At 56.9% G+C, this 20,994-nt stretch overlaps 10 protein-coding genes across 10 annotated transcripts; 5 read left to right on the plus strand and 5 right to left on the minus strand.

Moving 5' to 3' along the window:
- Positions 1-165: 165 nt before the first annotated feature.
- F5144DRAFT_400272 (mitochondrial carrier domain-containing protein) lies at positions 166-1,583 on the plus strand. Its single transcript, XM_066784815.1, has 3 exons — positions 166-436; positions 523-1,280; positions 1,348-1,583. Exons 1-3 carry the CDS (start codon positions 345-347, stop codon positions 1,470-1,472), a joined length of 975 nt encoding a protein of 324 aa, XP_066638248.1. The 5' UTR covers positions 166-344; the 3' UTR covers positions 1,473-1,583.
- F5144DRAFT_661339 (Mak10 subunit, NatC N-terminal acetyltransferase-domain-containing protein) lies at positions 1,507-4,498 on the minus strand. Its single transcript, XM_066793292.1, has 6 exons — positions 4,360-4,498; positions 4,212-4,279; positions 4,033-4,161; positions 3,737-3,967; positions 3,220-3,681; positions 1,507-3,165 (listed from the first exon to the last, which is right to left on the minus strand). The coding sequence occupies exons 1-6, from the start codon at positions 4,490-4,492 to the stop codon at positions 1,924-1,926; spliced, it is 2,265 nt and encodes a 754-aa protein (XP_066638249.1). The 5' UTR covers positions 4,493-4,498; the 3' UTR covers positions 1,507-1,923.
- Positions 4,499-4,813: 315 nt separating this feature from the next.
- F5144DRAFT_587257 (mitochondrial ATP synthase epsilon chain domain-containing protein) lies at positions 4,814-5,606 on the minus strand. The gene is made up of 3 exons (XM_066789828.1): positions 5,522-5,606; positions 5,281-5,395; positions 4,814-5,187 (listed from the first exon to the last, which is right to left on the minus strand). Exons 1-3 carry the CDS (start codon positions 5,551-5,553, stop codon positions 5,101-5,103), a joined length of 234 nt encoding a protein of 77 aa, XP_066638250.1. The 5' UTR covers positions 5,554-5,606; the 3' UTR covers positions 4,814-5,100.
- A 126-nt stretch (positions 5,607-5,732) lies between these two features.
- Positions 5,733-7,973, minus strand: F5144DRAFT_587259 (ubiquinol-cytochrome C reductase complex CORE protein 2 precursor). The gene is made up of 4 exons (XM_066789829.1): positions 7,387-7,973; positions 7,110-7,284; positions 6,204-7,036; positions 5,733-6,149 (listed from the first exon to the last, which is right to left on the minus strand). The coding sequence occupies exons 1-4, from the start codon at positions 7,642-7,644 to the stop codon at positions 6,054-6,056; spliced, it is 1,362 nt and encodes a 453-aa protein (XP_066638251.1). The 5' UTR covers positions 7,645-7,973; the 3' UTR covers positions 5,733-6,053.
- Positions 7,974-8,168: 195 nt separating this feature from the next.
- Positions 8,169-10,556, plus strand: F5144DRAFT_400388 (DNA-directed RNA polymerase III subunit RPC3). The gene is made up of 3 exons (XM_066784816.1): positions 8,169-8,328; positions 8,416-9,189; positions 9,248-10,556. Exons 2-3 carry the CDS (start codon positions 8,482-8,484, stop codon positions 10,424-10,426), a joined length of 1,887 nt encoding a protein of 628 aa, XP_066638252.1. The 5' UTR covers positions 8,169-8,328; positions 8,416-8,481; the 3' UTR covers positions 10,427-10,556.
- Positions 10,557-10,829: 273 nt separating this feature from the next.
- F5144DRAFT_587265 (putative mitochondrial carrier protein YHM1/SHM1) lies at positions 10,830-12,835 on the plus strand. The gene is made up of 7 exons (XM_066789830.1): positions 10,830-11,211; positions 11,277-11,314; positions 11,413-11,454; positions 11,539-11,786; positions 11,857-12,034; positions 12,092-12,346; positions 12,406-12,835. Exons 1-7 carry the CDS (start codon positions 11,148-11,150, stop codon positions 12,490-12,492), a joined length of 912 nt encoding a protein of 303 aa, XP_066638253.1. The 5' UTR covers positions 10,830-11,147; the 3' UTR covers positions 12,493-12,835.
- A 216-nt stretch (positions 12,836-13,051) lies between these two features.
- F5144DRAFT_587268 (uncharacterized protein) lies at positions 13,052-16,533 on the minus strand. Its single transcript, XM_066789831.1, has 2 exons — positions 15,983-16,533; positions 13,052-15,914 (listed from the first exon to the last, which is right to left on the minus strand). The coding sequence occupies exons 1-2, from the start codon at positions 16,197-16,199 to the stop codon at positions 13,327-13,329; spliced, it is 2,805 nt and encodes a 934-aa protein (XP_066638254.1). The 5' UTR covers positions 16,200-16,533; the 3' UTR covers positions 13,052-13,326.
- Positions 16,534-16,676: 143 nt separating this feature from the next.
- Positions 16,677-17,935, plus strand: F5144DRAFT_587269 (uncharacterized protein). The gene has a single exon (XM_066789832.1). It carries the CDS (start codon positions 17,311-17,313, stop codon positions 17,593-17,595), a length of 285 nt encoding a protein of 94 aa, XP_066638255.1. The 5' UTR covers positions 16,677-17,310; the 3' UTR covers positions 17,596-17,935.
- A 376-nt stretch (positions 17,936-18,311) lies between these two features.
- F5144DRAFT_607228 (uncharacterized protein) lies at positions 18,312-19,501 on the minus strand (the record flags this gene model as incomplete). Its single annotated transcript, XM_066791537.1, has 2 exons — positions 18,312-18,552; positions 18,609-19,501. The coding sequence occupies 2 exons, from the start codon at positions 19,499-19,501 to the stop codon at positions 18,312-18,314; spliced, it is 1,134 nt and encodes a 377-aa protein (XP_066638256.1).
- Positions 19,502-19,817: 316 nt separating this feature from the next.
- F5144DRAFT_400464 (uncharacterized protein) lies at positions 19,818-20,496 on the plus strand. The gene has a single exon (XM_066784817.1). It carries the CDS (start codon positions 19,981-19,983, stop codon positions 20,410-20,412), a length of 432 nt encoding a protein of 143 aa, XP_066638257.1. The 5' UTR covers positions 19,818-19,980; the 3' UTR covers positions 20,413-20,496.
- Positions 20,497-20,994: the final 498 nt, after the last annotated feature.

Below are 20,994 nucleotides of genomic sequence, written 5' to 3' on the forward strand. Positions count from 1 at the left end.
TGGGGTCCCGCTGTGATCGGACCTCGGTAGCGGCACTATCATCTCAAGATCAACTGCACCGAGATCCAGGAGGGCCGCAAATGAACAACGGAATGGATCGAGTCCATATCCTAGGCATTGCATTTCCATAGCCTGATACTCGGGTCCATTCTATACACATACATAATTGTTCATTCCAGCTGTTGCTAGCAGCGGAATTCCTAAGCCATTCAACCTTACATCTCCAGATTCCCATCTCTGCCTGACCTCGGCGCATCGAACCCCGCCAGCGCCATCATTGATTGCGCCCGCCTTGTCACCCCATCTAACTGCTTCAATTCGCATTTACACCAGAATCGCCCAGAATGTCCCTCTCCAAGCCCGTGCTTCCGCAAAACGACAATGTCGCCCACGCCCTTGCCGGCGCTGGCGGCGGCGTCCTGTCCATGGCCCTCACGTGTGTTCTTGTCCTTGTCCTTGTCCCTATTCCGTTGTGCTCTTCAACACCCGTCGCCTCCTCTTGGCTAACACGCCGTGCGCCAGCTACCCCCTTATAACCCTCTCAACCCGCGCCCAAGTCGAATCCAAGCGCGCCGAGACGGCCTTCCTCGCCGCAGTCCAGAACATCATCGCCCGCGAGGGCGTGGCGGGCCTCTACTCGGGTCTGTCGTCGGCCCTCTTCGGTATCAGCGTGACCAACTTTGTGTACTACTACTGGTACGAATGGACGCGCGCCTTCTTCGAGTCGGCCGCCGCTAAGGCCGGGCGCGCCTCCAAGAAGCTGACCACCGTCGAGAGCATGATCGCCGGCGCCATCGCCGGGTCCGCCACCGTCATCCTCACCAACCCGATCTGGGTCGTCAACACGCGCATGACAGCCCGCAAGCACACGAGCGACGCCGAAGCGGCGGAGGGGGATAAGGACACCCTGCCCGGCGGCGCGCCGCCCAAGCGGGAGAAGAAGCCCAGCACCATCGGCACCCTGCTCGGCCTGCTGCGCACCGAGGGCCCGCGGGCGCTGTTCGCCGGCGTGGTGCCCGCGCTAGTGCTGGTCATCAACCCGATCCTGCAGTACACGCTGTTTGAGCAGATGAAGAACGCGGTCGAGAAGAAGCGCCGCGTGACTCCGACCGTGGCCTTCTTCCTGGGTGCGGTCGGCAAGCTGTTTGCTACCAGCGTGACCTACCCGTACATCACCGTCAAGAGTCAGATGCACGTCGCGTCGGGCGACAAGAAGGAGGGCGTCATCGAGGCCATCAACAGGGTTATCAAGGAGGAGGGGTATGCTGGGCTGTACAAGGGTAACTATTTATTTTTCTTATGCCGTCCGTGTTGTTAGACCACCTGCTGACTTGCTGTCCCACCTAGGTATTGCCCCCAAGGTCACGCAGAGCGTGTTGACGGCCGCTTTCCTCTTCGCCTTCAAGGATGTGCTCTACGAGCACTCGGTTCGCCTCCGGGGTTCCATGGCCAAGAAGGCCCTCGCTGCTTAAACTAGTGGCACGAACTGATCAAGGGTGACGAAATACTTATCCTCGTCTAGGACGCCCTAAATCAGGCTGGGTTATGAGATACCAGATACGCAGTTGTAGTCCTGGGCTATCACTAGATTGGATCCAAACGCAACGTGTTGATCAAACCTCGACAAGGGGTTGGGGAGAAGGGGAACAAGAGGGGGAATTGAAGGGGGGCAGCCGATCTGCTTCGAAGGGGGCATGAGGACACAATACTGTATATTACAAGTCAAACTATGTAAAGTTAACCGGCGACGGGAGGCGGATAGATTGGTCAGGGCGGCAATATCATTTCTTTTTTTCTTTTGTTCAATCAGAGACGAAACCAATCCACCTTTCCCATCACCCACCCGCCTATATCAATATCCTTCCCGCGTAACCCCTTTATATTCCCTTCATCAACAACGCTACTATCCCACCCCAAACCTCCCTATTTCTCCACCACCTTCGGCACAACCCACCACTCATGATACCCCTCCTCCGGCCGCGGCACCTGCACACTCAACCGCTCCCCAACCCCCACCCCACCTTCCCCAACCTCATCAACCACCCTCTTCACCACCCCCACCGCCAACACCACCGCAATCGCCGCCTTATTCCACTCCCTCACCCCCGCCCTCCACCGCTCCACACACCCCACCGCAAACACCTCCGCGGCCCCCATCTTCACCAGCCCCTCCAACGTCGCCCTCGCCCGCCCCGCAGCCCGCGCCGCACCATCCAGCAGCGCGGCAGTCGACGCCTCCGGCCGCTCCACAGCGTGCGCAAAGGCCTCGAACGACGGCAGGGCCGGCAGGCCGATGGGCGCAAACGGCTTCATGCGCACCTCGTAGCGCAGCGCGTCGGTGCTGTAGGGGCGGGGCGACGGGGCGAGGAGGCGGAGGCGGAGGAGAGCAGTGTACAGCTGGCTGAGGGCGTCGGCGAGCTCCGAGGTGGCGGCCGCTTCGAGGTGCGCGAGGTAGAGGTAGGATTTGGAGCGCGTCAGTTCGGGGGAGGGGGCGGCGGGGCGGGTCTTGCTGCTGCTGGCGGCGCCGGGGGGTTCGAGGCGCTGCGCGGTGAAGAAGCGGATGCGTTCGAGGTGGAGGACGCGGGTGTGGGACAGGTGGCTGAGGTACCAGTACATGCCGGCGAGCTCGTCGGGCTGGTAGATTTCGAGCTCGAAGCCGAGCTGGACGGTCCATTCCATGAGGCGGAGCTTGTAGTGGTAGGCCCAGGAGGAGAGCGGGAGGGAGTGGCTGGGCACACCGCCGAGGGGCGGGTAGGTGATGGGCTTCTCTTCGGTTTGGAGTTGGAGTAGCTGGTCGATCTCTTCGGCGTCGGCTTGGACCATCTCCCAGTCCTGAAGGGAGTGGAAGAGGGTGCGGCGGACGCGGCAGCGGTTTTGGCAGAAGGTGCGGAAAATGTCTAGGTAGGACTGTGCTGCTCGTTGGCGGAAGAGTTCCATCTGGTGGGCTATCGCGTAGCGCGGGTGATGGGGGGCTTCAACGGAGTCGTTGTCCCGGTCGAGGAGGAGACTGCTCGGCAGAACAACGATGGAAAGGTCGTCGTCGAGTACTTGGCGGATGCTGAGGCGGCCGAGGATCACCATGTCGTTGAAGAGGAAGTTCTGGAGGATGGCCCGGATGTAGACCATCGGCTGGGGCTTTTGAGCTTGGAACGTCAAGACAAAGTTCTGTTACGGCGTCAGGACTAGCTTCATGCCATTGGAAGAGGATTCGAAGCCCACCAGAAGACTCTGCGAGTCGGAGTAGTGAAGAACGTTGAGCACATTAATACCGTCCGCTATCAGCTTCTTAAAGTGCTCGTGCGTCTCCTCTGCGCTCGGCTGCACGATGGGGCGCGGGGGCATCGTGCTGGCGAGCCGCCGTTGTATCTTCGTGCTAAATGCTTCCGGGACAGGCTTTCCGAGGTGGCGAGTCTTGTTGACAACCTCCCAGACCCCCTGCATCTGTGACCACGGTAGGCTCAGGGACTCTGGGTCACTGCGCAGCTCCGATAGCTCGATCGCCCGTAGGAAAGCCGATCTTAGCTCAAGGCGGAAGCCCAGCGCGTGTGCCAACTCATCCGTCAGTGTATGGCTGATGTCGTGGATGATCTTTCGAGCCTCCATAATTTCGTCACGAATCTCATATCGATCGATGGTCTCTAGTAGCGACCGGTTGTATGGATTTGTCACAAAATCCTCCTCCTTTCCCGTGATCCGTCAGCGTTGCCATCCAAGATGCAGCATGAGAGGCATTTACCTCGTAAGAATGTTCGTTCTTAATACGCTCATTAACATAGTAACAAGACTTTAGCAAGCCGAGACAATAGGCCCTGAGGGCGGCATGCATAGGATCTCGTGGAAACTCATCGGTGCGGTCTCTGATAAAATCGGCGCCCTGGAGCGTTTCAGGGGCTGGGTGTAGCATCTTTTCAACGTAAACGCTCGTGAAGAGCGTCTGGGAAAGGGGGTAGCCGAGATGCCATGCCATCTGTTACACCCTGTTAACTGCTCTTGTCCTTGGAACGTTTGCCGGGGGAGGGGGGGGACACTAACCTCTAGTGAGAGCAGCTGGTCGATGATCCCGATCACCTCAGCTGGCAAAAGTTGCCGTGTCACGTCATAATCGTCATCAAGAGACTCTCCAGGAGCCAGACAGCCGCTGTCCATTTTAGGATCCATCACCTGAGGGCAAGTTAGTGAAATCTTGGAAAATGGTGTTCGGTAAGACGAACCTCGAGAGCCCCAACGGACTCGAAAAGAGTGAAATAGGCATCTTTCACGAGCTCACCGGGCTCCAAAGCTGTTGTTCGTTGCAGGTAGTGGGCGTGGTCAGCAAAAGGTCGAGATCAAGAACGGATTATGGTCACCAGTTGAACTTACTAGCAGCAGCGGCTCGGAATTTCTCAGTAATATCCGTGACCACTACGCCCTCGCTCGATATCACGGGCGGTGGAGGTTCTTCGAAGGCGTCGAAGTACGGTCCGGGGTTGGGGTTGCTAATGCCGAAATCCATGAGCTCTGAGCATTTATTTCATCAGCGGCCTTCGTTAGAACGTGGGGTTGAGCCTAAGTAAAATCAGTTTACGTACCCCTAGACAAGGTCGCTTCAGCATCGTGGAGCGGATTCATGGTTTAGTTGGATGAGGTGATTTTATTTCAAGTTTTTCTGGGTGAGTTGTTTGGTGTAGCCTGGTAGCAGAATAAACGGCAGGTGTTGTGTGCCTTAGTTGTCTGGTGACCAAGCATCCGAACTTGGAGTGGATAAGCTAGCTCGCCGCTGTTTCTCACCAACGTAGAGGGCCGCATTGCAACTCGCGCTGGCGCATGGATTAGGGTTCGGGCATTTGCAGGTTCCAGATTATATTCTAAGACGAAGCCAGGTCTAGTGTCTTAAAGGCAGGCAGGGCCAGCGTGGGACACTCAGTACGATGCGCCAAGCAATTTCAAGTCCAGCAGCAGTTCTTGTCAAAGTTCTCTATTGAGTCACCCCCCAATATGGTACAGTCCCAACGTTTGCAAACACCAGAAACGAGGTTCTGTTGTGCTTGTCCGCCCAAGTTTTACACTCCGTTTCTGTCCATCCCCCTCTACCTTCCCCTCGACCCGTCATCATTTCGCAGTTTAGGCGGTACCACCGGTCGCAGCGCTCTCGACAGACGCTTGGGCATTGGCTTCGGCCAGGTTCTTCAGCTCGCCCTGCTTGCCGTTCTGTATCCATCCATCGCAGAGGGTCGTTGGTCAGCCCCGGGTGTTCCAATCGTCGGGACGTCTCCATTTCCGCCGGGGTCGAATCCCACTTACCGTCCACTTCGCGAATCTGAGGTCCTGCTGGCCCCGGCGCTCGGCCAAAAGTCTCTTGTCATCCTTGAGGCTGCGGCGCACGACGCGGGCGGCGACCGCGAGGTAGCGGTTGTAGCTGTAGAATTCGAAGAAAGGCTGCGTTAGCTTTTGTCCCCCGCCCTTGCGTTTCCCGATCGTTCGGCCCCTTCTTCGTGACATCGCAAAACCCGTCGAGAGGGGGCGAAAGGAGCAATTGACTCACGTAAGGCCGGCGGCTTTCCACGCGAACGTCATTTTGGCGGTTTGGCAGGACTGTGATGGTTGCTGTGTCTGCTGGGATATGGAGCCGTTCCTGGCAAGAAAAGGCTCGCCCAGCCGAGAAGCTCCGCGCAGCTCCGCGTCACGTGACCTAACAGCACGTCTCGTCTCACGACCAACCTTCCGCTCTCTCCCGAAACCTAGCCTGGCAGCACAACCCGCATTCAGGACAAGGGGCAGGTTTCTGAGTATTTTACTTGCTGTCAAGGTTAACTGCAGTTCAGGGGATAGGTTATAGGCTGACAAAATGGCTTCATGATACAGTTCCACAACCCCTACCCATGCTTCACACATACCAACCCCTTCCCCTTTCTAAGCTTTTCGCTTGGTCACAGACATAGGAAAGTGAGTTAGGTCTAGAATCACTATATGCACAATGTGGTGGGCGAGCCGTGAATCTGACGGCGGAGGGTTGTTGGTACATTTTCCTCTTTCCCATTCCTCGTTCCCCTATTCCCCTTTCTACAGGTCCCCGTTTATACCTTAAGTCCAAGGTCCTCGGCAAACGGCAATACATGCAGGTCACCGACAGACGCCACCGACGCCTTGCCCTCTAATAGTGTCTTGGCCGCCTGTTGAATTTTGTCAGCTGTCAATCTTTCCAACTTTGATAAGGGGTTACGTACAGCCTTGAGCTTGTCGGCGTTCACGCCCTCCAGAGCCTTGATCGTCTCAGCGACCTGCAACGGCTTGCCGCCGTGGATTAGGTTGGCGCCGGCGTGTACAAGACCAGTACCGCTGACCTCGCTACCCGAGAGGAGGTTGAACTTGGCCTTGGCGATAGCCTTGACCAGGTTCTCCTGCGACACGCCGCCCTCAGCGACGCTCCTGAGCGCCTTTACCGACTCCTCAGCAACCTTGCGGACCGCACCAGCCGAGCCGTTGATTTGGATAGTCAGGAGGCCGGCATCAGAGTAAGCGAAGTTGGTGGCATTGGCAGTCGCGCCGGGGGCAGCGGTGGCAGCGTTGGACAGCAGCGAGAAGCCGGGCGACCACTTGATGGTGGACTCGCCGCCGAGCAGACCGACGAGGACGGCCGTCTCGGGCTGGTTGGCACCGAGGGCCGCACCGGGGAAGGCAAGAACCACCGAGTTGCCGCTGGCCTTTGCGATGCGCTGCTCACCACCGTAGTACTTGGAAGCAGCAGCGGGCAGAGCGGACGAGGGCTGGGCGGGGACGGTCTTGAAGAAGGGCTCGATCCACTTCGAGAGACCAGACTCGCTGGCGCCATCGGCCACCACGGCAATGGTACCCTTGGTGAAGGTAGCATCAGCGAAGGCAGCAACAGAGTTCTCGTCTAGGTAGGAGGAGATGGGCGTGCTGGGAGTCGGGTAAAGCGGGGCGCCGAGCCCGTTGTGGAAGGCGACCGAGTGCGCAGCATCGAGGGCGATGGCGGCAGCATCCAGCTTGGCCTGCTTCTGGCGGATGACGTTGACGACCTCCTCGTGGTACTCATGAGCTAATCACAACGATGAGCACAACCTATCCTCCATAAATCCCAGACACACACAAAGGAAAGCTTTTCAACGCACTGGTGTACCGCGTCTGCGACAACACCTCGGCAAGGAGCTCGGTGAAGTAGGGGAGGTCCTCGCGGAGGAAGTTGGCCTGGAGCACGAGAGCTTCCCGGGTGTGGTACGCGTTCAATTGGCCGCCGAGGAGTTCCGTCTCACGGTTGATGCGGAGAGCGGAGCGTTTTTGGGTGTTCTGAAGACGAAAAGCAAATTAGCTCATCCGTTGTCGATGCGCCGCCGCGGGACCCCCTCCGCGAACGCCCGAATAGCAACAGAACAGCCCAAAAAGACCTGCCTTGAAAGCGAACGCCTCCAAACCGACTGTCAGGCCTGGGAGAGGCTCGTAGCGGGTGCCGGCTTTGGCGACGATGGCGAGGCGGGTGGTCGGGCCATTATCGTCTCGGGAGGCGACCTTGACGCCGGCGATGGTTGTCGGCTCGTATGATGCCTTAGGCGATGCAACAGCCGCATATCCGCGCTGCGCAAGCTTCGCAGCTCCCTGGCGACGGAGAGCCAGCTGGCTGCCCCTCGACAGAGCCGGTCTGCAGATCATGGTTGGAGGGGCCGTTTGTCGTCAATTGGCGCTTTCTGTAGGTGGCAGCACACTGCGTGAGGGAGCTCTTCGACCTTAGCACTGGTTCCGAAAATTCCCTGGGGGCTTCCCGGTATGGCGGAAAAATTGGCTCTGCCGAGACCGTGCCTCTCCGGCCCAAGGCTCGCTCACTGGGCAGTGGCTCAGTGGCTCCAAGGCACCGGGACAGCTGTCAGCACTGAAACGCGAGTGGCGATTGGCTGGCTTCCCTTTTGGAACTGCCCCGCGCCGACCGCCCAAATTTGCCTTGCCGATTGTGACTCTCCGGCCGCCTGCGACTCAAAATTTATCTCCCATTCTCCAGTCCCCCACCAGACAATCATTTCCTTCCGACGCTGCACCTTGCATCACCGTCGGCATCTTTCAATGAGTCTCCGGTAGCAATTGTGACAGCTCTAGAGATAGTGAGAGAATCTCTAGACGCTACTTTCCGGAAATTCAAGCCACCGTTCGAACGCTGCCATCATGTTGGTGGTAAGTCGCGTTCCTGTGCACGCATTTGCTGTCGCATGTACCTGTTGGCTACCGCACGGCGCCCCCAGTTATTTGATCGCAACTCGACAGTACTAACGCAATAGTCAGACAAAACCCGCCGCAGAGCTATGTGCCCTGCTTATTGACGAACTCCATGGCGAACTTCCTTCCGTATGTAACTCCCTACTGCCTGCGATGCGCGACTGCGTGCCTTGCGTTGTTGCTGGCTGGTGGCGCCCGGCACTAACCGAGCCATAGAGAATATTCGCCATCCTCCTCAGCAAAGGTCGTTCGACTGTTCCACAACTCGCCCAGTACACGTCAATGACTCCGCGCCAGGTTCGCCATGGCCTCGCCGTCCTCCAGCAGCACAACCTGCTGTTTTACCATACGGACCCGGGCGCCGAATTTGCCTCCTACGAGGCCAACCCCGACAATGCCTACAACCTAATTCGCACGGGCAAAATCCTCGAAATGATCGATACCTCTTTTGGAGCAGCGGCAAAGGATGTCATGCAGAGCCTCCTGCTATCGGGCCAGACGAGAGTATCGGATTTGGTCGCGGCATACAAGGAGAAGATCGAGCAGGGGAACCAGGCAGAGAGTACGATCGGGGACGACCATGATTTTGGCCTTGAGGCAAACGGCGTCAATGGGGATTCAAAAACCGACAAGAAGGCCGGGCCGTTGATCAAGAACACCGCCCACCTAAACACAATCATATGCCGGCTAGTGGAAGCCGAATTGATTGACGTCGTTCATACCAAAACGTTTGAGAGTTCGGAAGATATTCTGAAGACCGTTGAGAAGGAGGTCATGCAGAAGTATTTCCCTGCCGGCGTCAAGGGAAACAAAGCCAAGGTGGAGCTGCAGGAGAGGATCGCCGAGGGTCTCCGCAAAGTTCGCGGCGAGTCCAAGTCACTCAAGCGCAAGCTGGAGCAGAATGGCTCAACAGCAAAACGGCGAAAGCTTCTCGCCGGGATTGGGATGGCGAATGCCGCCCACGACGAGGATATGGACCCTGCTCTGGACGTAAGTGGGCTTCTCTTTCCCCTTGGATTTTATGATTCGTGATGCTAACCCCCATTAGCCAAGACAAGTCATCAGGATCAACTACGAAAAGTGCCTGGTCGATCTACGCAATCGTCGGCTTGTCCAGTACGCAACCGACATGACCGGAGAGACCACGGCGTATGTGTATGGTGTTCTGCTGAAGCTTCTTACCAAGGACCTGTCTCGCTGCCGTGCGGATCTTGTGATGGATGCCATCGGAGACAAGGATGAAGAAGACGACAAGGGTCCGGGGTCCGTTACTACCGAGCAGATTCTCGACAACCTCAAGACATCTGTCGACCTCTCGCTAGGGATAGGAAAAGCAGAGAGGCGGCAGGTGTCTTCCACAGCGGCCGAGAAAATCGAATTGTACCCGCCAAAAAAGAAGGTATTAATCGAGGAGGCGGAGGTAGATGGCGAAGCTAGCGCAGACGAGGATGAAGGGGATGATGAATCTAGTGAGGAGTCGGACTACGACTCGGATTACAAAGCTTCAAATACGCACGGAACGAACGGCGTCAACGGTACGAACGGTACAAACGGCACAAAGGTCAAATTCGACGAGTCGGCAGCACCTAAGGAGCGCCGAATGGACCGACCAGCTCAGCTGCGGCAACATCTCCTTATGCTAGCAGAGAGCACGCAACATTTTGTGCGGCACTGCGGGCCGGACGAGTGGACAGTTGATTTCGTCCCCGTGATGAAATCACTTCGGGAGGCCGAGCTCGACTCGGTGATCGAGCGCACATGCGGCCGGCAAGGCCTTCGGCTAGTTCGCATCCTCCGCGCCAAAGGCAAGCTCGACGAGAAAGCGCTCCCCAATGTGGCACTCATGCGGAAGCCGGAACTACAACAGAAGATGCTCGAGATGCAGACCGCCGGCTTCGTCTCGGTGCAGGAAGTACCGCGCGACCTGAAGGCCGACGTCAAGAAGTCATTCTTCCTTTGGTTCTGCGACACGGACAGCTCACTCAGCCGCCTGCTGGACAACGGCTACGTTACCATGGTGCACTGCCTTCAAGTGCTGGAGGCGTTGCGACGGAAGGAGCAGGACGTGCTCGAGACGACCAAGCGTACCGATGTCCGGGGCCGCGAGAAGGACACCATGCGCAAGTCATATTACGAGCGGTATTCTAGGTTCCTTGAGTGCGAGCGGAAACTGTTTGCTCAAGTCATGCGCGTGGATGATCTCGTTTCGGTGTTGCGAGATTTTTGAAGGGGTCGAATTGGGGAGGCATCTATTTGCAGATTTGGTGGAGACATATTCGTCTCTGTCCGATAATATCTAGGTGTCCGGTTCATGGATACCAGGTCACATTGCATTGGCGGCGTAGCTGGCTTTGGATGGGGAAACAAAATGTTGGACTGTTTGTTCATGCCATTTAGCAGGCGTTTCATGGAGGGGTGCTTTTAACTACTTCCTGAGGCAATGACCCAGGGCTCACTCAACATAGCCTTTCGAGGCAGAAAAGAAATATGGGGCCGCTTTCCGCTAGTTTCTTCGCTATTTTGTATCATGTACCAGATAGAAATTGGATGAGTTCACGGCTAGAGGAACTGAATCTACAAATAGCTGTTCATCTCATCTTAATCCAGCCCGACGTATGTGCTGTTGAGATGTCTGATGTGTGCATCCAATGAACCCTGACCCAAGCTGCACGATAAACGATAAACGATAATCAGGGGTCTGTTCTGTCCCGCAACTCGCGCCCGCCCCCGCTGTCGGAGCTAGGATTAGCGGGCTCGCGAATTTTTTTTTGACCTGCCCGGGTGGTGACTGACCGAGAATAAGTCGGGTAGACTTCCTTGCTTGAAATATTCGTCCTTCACTTTACGCCGTCGGTTCTGCTTGCTGCGTCAATTCGAGAGTCTCGGTTTTCTTTTAGGAGTTCCGTTCCGTTTTTATTCTTTTTCCATACACCATAAAAGCAGACACAATGTCTCCTCCGATGGCTGCCGGGCGCGAGAAGGAGTCGAACCTTGCGAGGTTGTTGGGGTCTGGTAGGTAGCATTGGTGTGTCCTTGAGGTTTAATGGGACGGCTGTTAACCTGATATGCGTGTGTAGGTTCCGCCGGTATTGCCGAGCTGGCCATCTTCCATCCCGTGCGTTCTCCCAACGATTGCGACTCCGGGACTCCAATGGCTGCGTTACTTATGGTGGAAGAGAGAGAGCATGGGGCTGACGGGGCTACGGCGGACAGGTCGATACCATTGCGAAGCGGCTCATGAGCAATGAGGGGAAGGTGCGCAAACTCCATCCCCATATCCGGAGGAAGCGGCTGCTTTCGAAAGGGACCTCGGGACTGACATATTTGCGCCGGGACTAGGTTGGCAGCATGGCGAACCTCAACTCGATCATCTTCAAGGACAAGGCGGGCGCGTCGTTTGGGAGGAAGTTCGTCTCGCTATTCCCTGGTCTCGGGTACGCCGCCGGCTACAAGGTGCTGCAGCGCGTGTACAAGTACGGCGGCCAGCCGGTGGCGCGCGATTATCTCACCGTCCACTACGGCAAGGACTTCGAGGGCGCGTTCGGCAAGAAGACTGGCAAGGCGATCATGCACTCGACTGCGGGAAGGTGAGATTGAGTCTCGGGCGGGTGTAAGTGCGGTTTGGAGAATAGGGGCTGACAAGTGGTGGCATCGCAGTCTTATCGGCATCGGTGAGATCGTCCTTCTGCCGCTCGACGTGCTCAAGATCAAGCGCCAAACCAACCCCGAGGCCTTCCGTGGCCGTGGTGTCCTAGCTATCGTCAGGGATGAGGGGTTCGGTTTGTACAGGGGGTGGGGCTGGACCGCGGCGAGAAACGCCCCTGGGTCGTTCGCGGTATGTTTCTTGCCCGTCTGTTGACCGGCTCGCAATGTGTATGCTAACCCAGAACAGCTCTTCGGTGGTTCGGCCTTCGCCAAGGAGTTCCTCTTCAAGCTGCAGGACTACAACAAGGCGACGTGGTTCCAGAACTTCATCGCCTCTATTGCGGGCGCGTCCGCCTCGCTGGTCGTGTCGGCCCCTCTCGACGTCATCAAGACGCGTATCCAGAACCGCAACTTCGAGAACCCCGAGAGCGGCTTCCGTATCCTGAGCAACATGGCTAGGAAGGAGGGCCCGTCGGCATTCTTCAAGGGCCTGGTTCCCAAGGTTAGTCGCCCTTTGCCAAATTAAATCGGGAAGATGATCATTCTGACACTCGCAACTAGCTCCTCATGACCGGCCCCAAGCTTGTCTTCTCTTTCTGGCTGGCGCAGACACTGATCCCTGCGTTCGACACGGCCTTCAAGAAGTGAACAAGTAAAACGGAGCTCTGGCGGCAGTGAATAGATATGAAGGGGCGAGGGTACGCGAAGGCAGCGGCCCGTGTACAATACTTGCACGACATCAAGGGTATGGTCGGAACGGAATCTTGCTTTCGGCGTTGTGGGGGAACCGACGACGACTCTCAATGCAGCGACGGCCGGCGGGCGGATGGATAAAACTCTCGCTTGGTTGCTACTCGGACGCCTTGTGGCTCGGGCAGGCAGGCGTATTTACCTTTGACATCGGCGGACGATGATTTTCTGCCGATCGGCTTGATTATGGGAGCTAGACCAGTTTTAGTAGATAGAGTATGATATCCCTTCTCAGACTTAAGCGGTTGAACTTGTGGTGCTGTTCGATCTCGGGCGGGCTGAACTCAGTTCTCGTCAGCGCGCAGTCGGTGGGCTGACAGATTGCTCTTGGCTCTAACATGACATCTTCCCGTCAACGATTCAGGGGTAGAATTGGGCAATGCGTAATAAACCTGCGTGTTGTTTTACAAATGGGCACTTCACAGCAGCTGTCAGCCCGCGATACCAAACAGCGAATAGTCAACAACGACAGCGTTGAGATATGCTACTCGTATGTACATCTTCAGACTCTTCTCTAAATATTACGGTGTGCTCTGGTGGAATAACTTGACAAATACGTTTAACAGGCTTATCAGATAGGTGACCGCCTGTCTCTACAACACCAATACACATAAACCAGCAAACCAACGCTACCAACCGCCACCAAACCCAAGAGCCGTTCCTCGACGCCTCTACACTTCATCCTCTCCCTAAGCCGCATCCCCAACCACACCCCAAAAGGAGAGAAATCCCCTACCGCCAATACCTCGACTGACTCCACGCCCCCGCCCCATCAACCTCGACCTCGAGCCTCCCACCCCAATGAAAATGCGGCTCACCCAGCTTCACAACCTCCCCTCCACCACCAGCAGCCTCCCTCTCCCTCTTCAACCCCTCCCACGCCCGCCTCGTCCGCCCCCGATACTCTTTAATCGCCGCCACCACATCTCGCATGCCTCTAAGCTGTGCGCGCGTCGGGAGGGTTGGCTTGGCCGCGAACGACGACGATGGCAATGACGACGATGACAACAACGCCTCACCCCTCCCGATACTACCACTACCACCACCACTACTACCGGTACCACCACTACTGATACTATTGGCATTGTCACGGGCGGGCGGACACAGTATACACTCCCACGCCGCCGAGAACAGCACCGTCAACCCACCGTCCCCTCTCTCACCACCCCCATCCTCCTCCCCATCCCCATGGGTAAGATTGGCCGGCACCCCCGCAGCGATATGGCAGGGCGTGGCAGGCACAGGATCAGTCTTGAGGCGGGGGTGGGTGCGCACGAGGCGGGCGTACTCGTGTATTGCGGTGGTGGTGGTGGGCGGGGTGGGTTCTTCGTTTTGTTTTTGTTTTTGTTTCTGTTGTTGGTCTCTGGGGGTGGTTGGGTTGTTGGCTGGACCTGTCCAGACTTGGGCGGAGTGGGAGGAGCCATTCCAGAGCCAGGTGTGGAGTTCGTTTTCCGGGTGGTCTTGATGGTCTGGGGGGGCTGGATGTGTCTCGCGGGACGCGGGTGTTTCAGGTGAGGGGGTGTTGATGGTGTGGGAGAAGGAGTAGGAAGGGGGGTGTTGTGGTCGCGGTTGTGGTCGGGCCGACTGGGGCTCGGGAGTTGGTCCGGGCTCTGGACCTGGCGAGGGAGTGATGTGGAGGGTGGGGACGGGAGGCTGTCTCTTTACAGCTGGTACCGTTGATGATGGCGGCGGCGGCTTGGGTAATGGCGAAGGTGACCAGGCGGACTCGCCAAAAAAGCTGAATTCGTTCGTGGCATCATCCATCACAGCCGCTGCGCCAAAGTCAAGATCGGGGTCAGACTCATCCCCGAGTTCATCCCCCAGGTCAGGCTCGAACTCGAGGCGGATATGCCGCAGGCCGAGCAGGGTCACCGGGCCATGCCGGTCGGCAGTCTTGATATCCTGTATCGCCCGCTCCTGTATTGACGCGAGCCTCAAGAAATTAATCAGCTTGTCAATCAGCGGCCCGGCCGAGTACCTGGGGATCCGCGTCAGGACGAGCGACTGCAGGCGGGGATTCATGTCAGGGACAAATGCCTCGGGATATGCGAGTTCGGCCCGCGGGAGCAGCTGTGTCTCAGCCACCCACTGGTTCGCCAGGGGCGACAGGCCGTCCAGCTCGAGGGACAGCAGCTGTGTAACCACGGAGTGGTGGATGCGCAGCACCTGCAGGTTGGCTGAGAACACGGGACGGAACACGTGGGCCCAGCCGAGGGTGCCTGACAGCTTCGCCCTGGAGAGCCAGGAGGGAGGGGCGGCTTCGGGAAGTCTGAAAGCCACGGCGTCGCACTCGAGCCGCTGTAGCTGCCCTGGGGACGATCTAATCATCCTGGCAAGCCCCGCGGCAGAGATGTTGTTCCCGTTTAGATACAGGTGAGTTACACCCTGGTGGCCACGGCATGTGTCCAATGCATGCACGGATTCTATTGAGGGAGCATGGTAGCCCGCGTTCCCAGAGAATATGGACTTCATCCCATCTGGCGAGTCGGAACGAATCTTGACTCGGCCGTTCAAGCGGGGGCTAGAAACTGGATGAAATCCATCCTCGGCATTCAGGGTGTAATGCGGAGCATCGGCAACATGTCTGTGAGGATGGCTAAAGGTGGCACTCCCGTTCGACTCTCGGACGGCATAGAACTTCCCAAAAGACGTGGTGCCTACTGAGTGGCCCGAGAGTCGCCCTTCAACAGCAAAATGGTCTGATCTTGAAGTCTGCGAAGGGAATGAAAACTGGTGCATGACATCGAGAATGCCATCGCCGAGCTTGTTTCGGCTCAGGTCAACGCTCCACAACTGCTCCCAAAACGCCTTGAAGAGTAGGGTTGCTGTGGCATTGTCCATTTCGCGCCCTTGAGCTTTTAGAATGCGCAGGCTCGGCAGGTTTGCTTGACTTATCGTCCGTTGGGCTAGGGGGGATTTCAGAGAGCCAGGCATGTCAGACACACCGAGATACACAAGGCTTCTGAGATACGGGGTCGCGAAGAAGGACGAGGGCAAATCCACTCGACACCGCGCAATGCTCAGGAGTAACGGCGGCTCCAAAGGCAGCAGCCGGTTGGAGGTCAGCGGGTTAACTGGAGGTTCAGGCTCCAAATTGGGGTGGTCATCGAGGAAGATGCACCGCAGCCGATGAAATCTGGTGGCGATGGTGAAAAGCACAACGGAGAGGGGGGTGGTCCCGCTAGCACCAGCATGCTGAGAAACGGGATCATCGGCGCCGGCAAAGAAACGGCGCGTGTCGTAGGAACGGATGAAGTTGCTCAGCGTGGCTGTTCGAACGCTTACGGCATGGTTTACGAACCGGAGAAGCCACTTGGGATCTACACGGCGGTCAGACTGCGGGCGTATGCACGATGGAAATGAGCAAAGTAGAGTCGGGGAAACTAGCCGCAATCAGGGTTGAGCAGGCCGACGATGGCGAACGGATCATTCCAGAGACGTGGGGCGAACTGGTGGTAGAAGCGCTGCGAGACAAGGCACAGGCGTGGGTAGTCCCTCGGGGGAATGTACGGCGCCACAAACTCGAGCCAGTCTGGCCGTGTTATGGCATCTTGGTAGGATGGCAGGTCGGCGATAAGGCCGTGGGTGCCAGTGTGTTGTTCCATTGCGCGTGCAAGTAGATGATGTCCCTAAAACACCAGATACGGCTAGAAGTGGTTCATGCGGGCTTGACTGAGAATTGGATGCGCTGAACGAGGTACAGGCCGCTATTGCTGCTGCTGCATCAACGGCAGTATCAGGTCGAGTGAGTGTGTTCGGGCCGGCAGCGTGGCTATCGGGACAGACGCATTGTATGCGACTCGGACGCGGTGTCAAGTCAGCTGAGGTAGCATCCGGGCGGCCGCCGTTGACCGAATGCATAGGTTGTTGTTATTGCCATGTCTCTGTGCTTTTGATCTGATTTGGAAAGCGGGAGAGTGGGGAAGTGGAGGGGGCTTGTCGATCTCAGCCTTGGCAATCGCTTCTCATCCCCAGTTTTGGAGTTCGTCCCCCGATACATGCAAGCACCAGGGGGTGGAAGGCCCACACCCCGATTGAGCGACACCGTGGTGACTGGGGTCAACCGACCGTAACCGGCATCCTGGAGAACCACTGTGTTTGTTGCCCAATCACGAACTTCTATCACATTTTCCGAGTTATCACTTCCCAAAAATTCCACCTTTGACAATGCGAATTCTCTTCGACTGACGTAGGCCCGATAGACGAGGGGTCGAGGGGAGTGCGGGGTTGACAAGCCCCTCCAGTGTCTCTTCCCTGGAGCGTTTCCTCCGCCATGTCAACGCGATGTCTATTAGTCTGCCGTGTCGAAGTACGACTAAGCATCTCGACCGCTGCAGGCTGACTACAAGGCGAATTTCTTTCACCTGGTTTTATTGACTCCCGGAATGTTTTCCCCGAATCATGGCATTGGCCGGCTAGGATAGAAACGAGGTGCCTTACCGACGCGGGGTCAACCGGACTCCCATCACACTAAATCAACCGCTAAGCGCCGGTTTCCGGTTTGTTTGAAGGCCAACACTTCTAACTTTGTCCCATCCAGACCAAGAGGGTGTGAGGTATTGCCAGGTTCAGGGGATCAAAGTTGGCCGAGCTATTTCCATGCCCCTAAAGTCCGGCTATCATGATGCCGAGGAGAGCATTCATCGCGATGAGCTAAGCCTTGAGCGAGTTAAGCAAGTATGTGCCTGGCCGGAACCGACTTGGGGCTAAGGAGACATGCATACCGGTGTAAAGGAAAGTACCCGTACATGGTCCACGCCTCTGCCCCGCTACGACCGATCCCTTCTTCTTGTACTGTACTTTTCGGTTTTTTTACACACCCTCGCAACACCATCACATCATTGGCAGAGGGTACGATTCCCGGGCCTGACTGGCTCCCGAGAGACATGGCCTTGGCACGCTATGAGTTCTAGTCGAAACCGAGATGTGACCACCCATTCATTGGTTCGGCATATCCTCCATGGATCGTGTAAGCCCAAGAGAGACATTCGTGTAACGTAACCAGAACAAAGGTCCCCCTCCTATGAGAGAGTTATGCATTGCCCGTTTGCTATTCACGGGCAACACTATCGACACGATGGAGGGGAGATCCCGGGAAACGGGGGGGGGCATGGATGATGGCGTAAGCTGCCCAGGCTTGAACGTGGGTGGGGCTGGGAAAAAGCAACCAAACACCCAGCTGCAAGATCTCGCTCGGGGACTTGTTTCGCCCAAAAAACGCCCGCGACATGCCTGGGCTGAGACATAGGTCCAAAACAAAAAAACTGACTCGGTGCTGTCACATCAACATCGACGTGCCGGCTGTCATCTCATCGAGGTCTCCTCAGGCCCAGGCCTTTAGGAGGAAAACAACACAAAACGATTCAGACCACCAGCGATGAAAGGTATTGATGTAAACTATGATTGTTATTTTTATTGTATTTTATTGTCCCAATGCAGCTTTAGCAGCCGATAGATCATACATTACAGTGTTAACCAAAACCCCTTCCCTTAATATCACCCAGGCCAACCCCTGAATTGTACATGCCCAGCCAGCCGCCTGATGTCCGGATATGTCGAACGCGTCCCAGTGACTCCCGATCCCCCAATTCCCGTCCAAGCCATATCCCAAAGCCCTCCTTCCATTTCCGGTAACGTACATTAGCATTATCCATCCAGTATCGTACTCATCGAGACATCCATATCGTCCCCAAAGCTCAGCCCGATCCAAGCCAATTTCACTTGGCCGAGCCGGCACGAGCTTTGCGCCTCGCGCCTCCACCCCCCCTTCGTTGGTTCTGCACCATCTTCTCCCATTGTAGCTTCGCAGCAGGGCAGTACTTCACCCTCGGCTTAGACCCCGGGTGTTCCCTCGGGGCCCAGTGCAACTTGATATGAGCAGTCAAGTTGTCCAACCTGTTGGATGTATGGTGGCACCAATCGCAACGGAAGCGCTTTTCCACTGACATTTCATGCGCGCTGATTCCATGTCAGTCCTCTCATCTTGAGTTCACGCTCTTCGGTACCAAACTTACCTCTGGATGTGCCGTTTCATGTGCTCAGACCTCCGATACCGTTTATCGCACCCCTCAACAGGGCATATGCATTTGGTGGCCGGCTCGACAGCGTCCATCGAGAAGTTGTCGTCGCCCGCGGCCGCAGCACGGCGCTTTTTCGCTCTCTTGGCCCGCGTCCGTGTCCGCGATGGCGAGAATTGCTGCATTTGCTGTTGGAGCGCCATGGTCTTGTGCCGCGTCTGGTCCATCAGAACTCGCTTTTTTGCCGTGATCGAGGGCGTCATTGGCGACATTGGCGTCTTCGTGTCCTCGTCGAACTCCTGCTTGATTGACTGGACTGACTGCGCGACCCCAGCCGGAGAGTTTTGGTCAAAGCTGATGGGACTGTCCGGATACGCCCAATGAGACGCCCCGGTAGAGAGGTGATCATACCGCCCCAAGGCGGATGGGGCGTCCATGTAGGGGTGGGAATCGAGATGGTTCACGGAGAAGTTGCAGTCCATGTTTTGCGAGGGAGTCAACTGAGCAGCGTAACTGCTGAGCGGATCACAAGAGAAAACGAGCTGTCCCCGTGAAGGCGTGGTAGGGAAGACGGGATAGACGAAGCTGGAGACGTTACTGGTTTTGGGCGTCATCGGAAAGTAAGTCGAGGTGGCAGAAGAAGGCGGAGAGTGATCGAAGGGGACGACGCCGGTAGAGGACGCAAACGAAGAACCGAAGTCAAAGGAGCCGGAGTAGTGCGGACTCGAGCGGCCAGAGGTTGGCGTATGAGGGCCGAAGCTTGACGAGGCACACGAGGAGCCGCTGACGCTGCCTAGTGGCCATCCAGCCCCGAGGCTGTTAAACTCGAGTTCGGCGTCGTTCCCGAAGTCGAGAGATATGTTCAACACGGGCGTCTCGGTGAATTCCATGATTTCTTCGTCCGCGTTGCGGTTTGTGTGGAGGTGACGAAGTGTAAACCAAAGATGAAGATGAACTACGCCCTGGGGAGGAAGGAATGGAGGTGGATAAGTAGACAAGAGTTCAAGAAGATCGTCGGATATACGGCGTCCCCCCTCAGACATGAAAGACAGGGCGTTTCTCAAATGGGCAATGGGCTCGCCAATATAGGGGACTAAGGAATGGCGCGGCTCAACTCGCCGAGAAAGGGGAATCTAAGAAGGATTTCATCTGGGACAGGCCCCACCACACCGTCGCTCACGAAATAAGGCCGTCTCGGGATCTCCAGGGCAGCAAGCCAAGCGGCCGTGCGGAGGTGCCACGGCGATGGTGGGTGCGTCTCAACAACCCTGTCCTTGACTGCAGCAGCAGTGCCGCCCACGCAGGAACCAACAGGGAGCCACACCGGTGGCCTCGACGCCTAACAGCCTGCCCGCTTAAGGTGCCAAACATGACGGCTGAGATGGTGTGCCCGTCGCCCCAAAGGACCCCCAATCAGACGAGCCAACTGCACCAAAACGGCTACCGTTGGAGCAAACTGGGGAAGCTGGATGGTGACAGGGGGGGCCGACACACCTCAGCCGGCGTCGTCCCACCCCATCTGCTTTGCAGCATCGGAGAAAAGCAAGAACGCAGATCAGCCGAGCCCAGAGTTTGGTACCGTTATCCCCATCCCAGCACTTGCGTGAGATTTGACCGAGTACTTGGAATGGCGAAAACACACTGTAGGAATGGTGCCGTGTTGCCCTCCGCTCGTATGCGTCGCCGAGACTGGCCAGCGTGCACTCTGGAGACTTCAGGTTTTTGCGGTGCCCTTTCAGAGCGTAAATTGAACCGAGACCCGGATTGGCAGGGGAGTTCCGTTTCAAGGTTTCCGTGGTAGCCCATCCATGCGTTGCTCAGCTCCCTGTGCCGAAGCCGAGAAAGATGGGTCGGCCATCCTGAGCCGGATGTAAGAGGAAAAAAAGGGCGAAAACCGGTTCTCGAGTCACCACAGGCCGGTCTGGTCTGGTCAATGACAAAAACGGAAAGGGTCAGCACTGAAAACCGAGGGAAGGCACTCCTAGGGCTACCAATGCAAAAATCCAGCTCATCGGAGAAGGAACTTGCCAGGTGCCCGTACTAGGGTGCCTGAGGTTCCTGGCCGTTCGGGGGAGAGGGCGCTTCCCGGGAAGGGAAGGCGTCGTTGGGTGGTCCGGTGACTTTTGACAGGGACCCACTTACGATCATGGATCTCGGCGTGTGCTGCCGGGGTTGGACAGACCCCCATGGTTGCCGCTAACACAAAGTGGACACTTGGTGCGACGTTTGTGGTACGGAGGTACTCAACCTTATCTCAACGTCGAGTGGACTTGACACTGTCCAAGATGTGGTTCATCGACGCCGGTGGGTCGTTGTTTCCAAGGGGGCCACGCCCAGACAAGCCCCTTCCACTGTTCGGTCGTGGCAGTGGCCGCGCCTTCCA

Source organism: Chaetomium tenue, assembly GCF_020726465.1.
Source record: "Chaetomium tenue strain MPI-SDFR-AT-0079 chromosome Unknown F5144scaffold_8, whole genome shotgun sequence".
Taxonomy (NCBI): Eukaryota; Fungi; Ascomycota; class Sordariomycetes; order Sordariales; family Chaetomiaceae; genus Chaetomium; species Chaetomium tenue.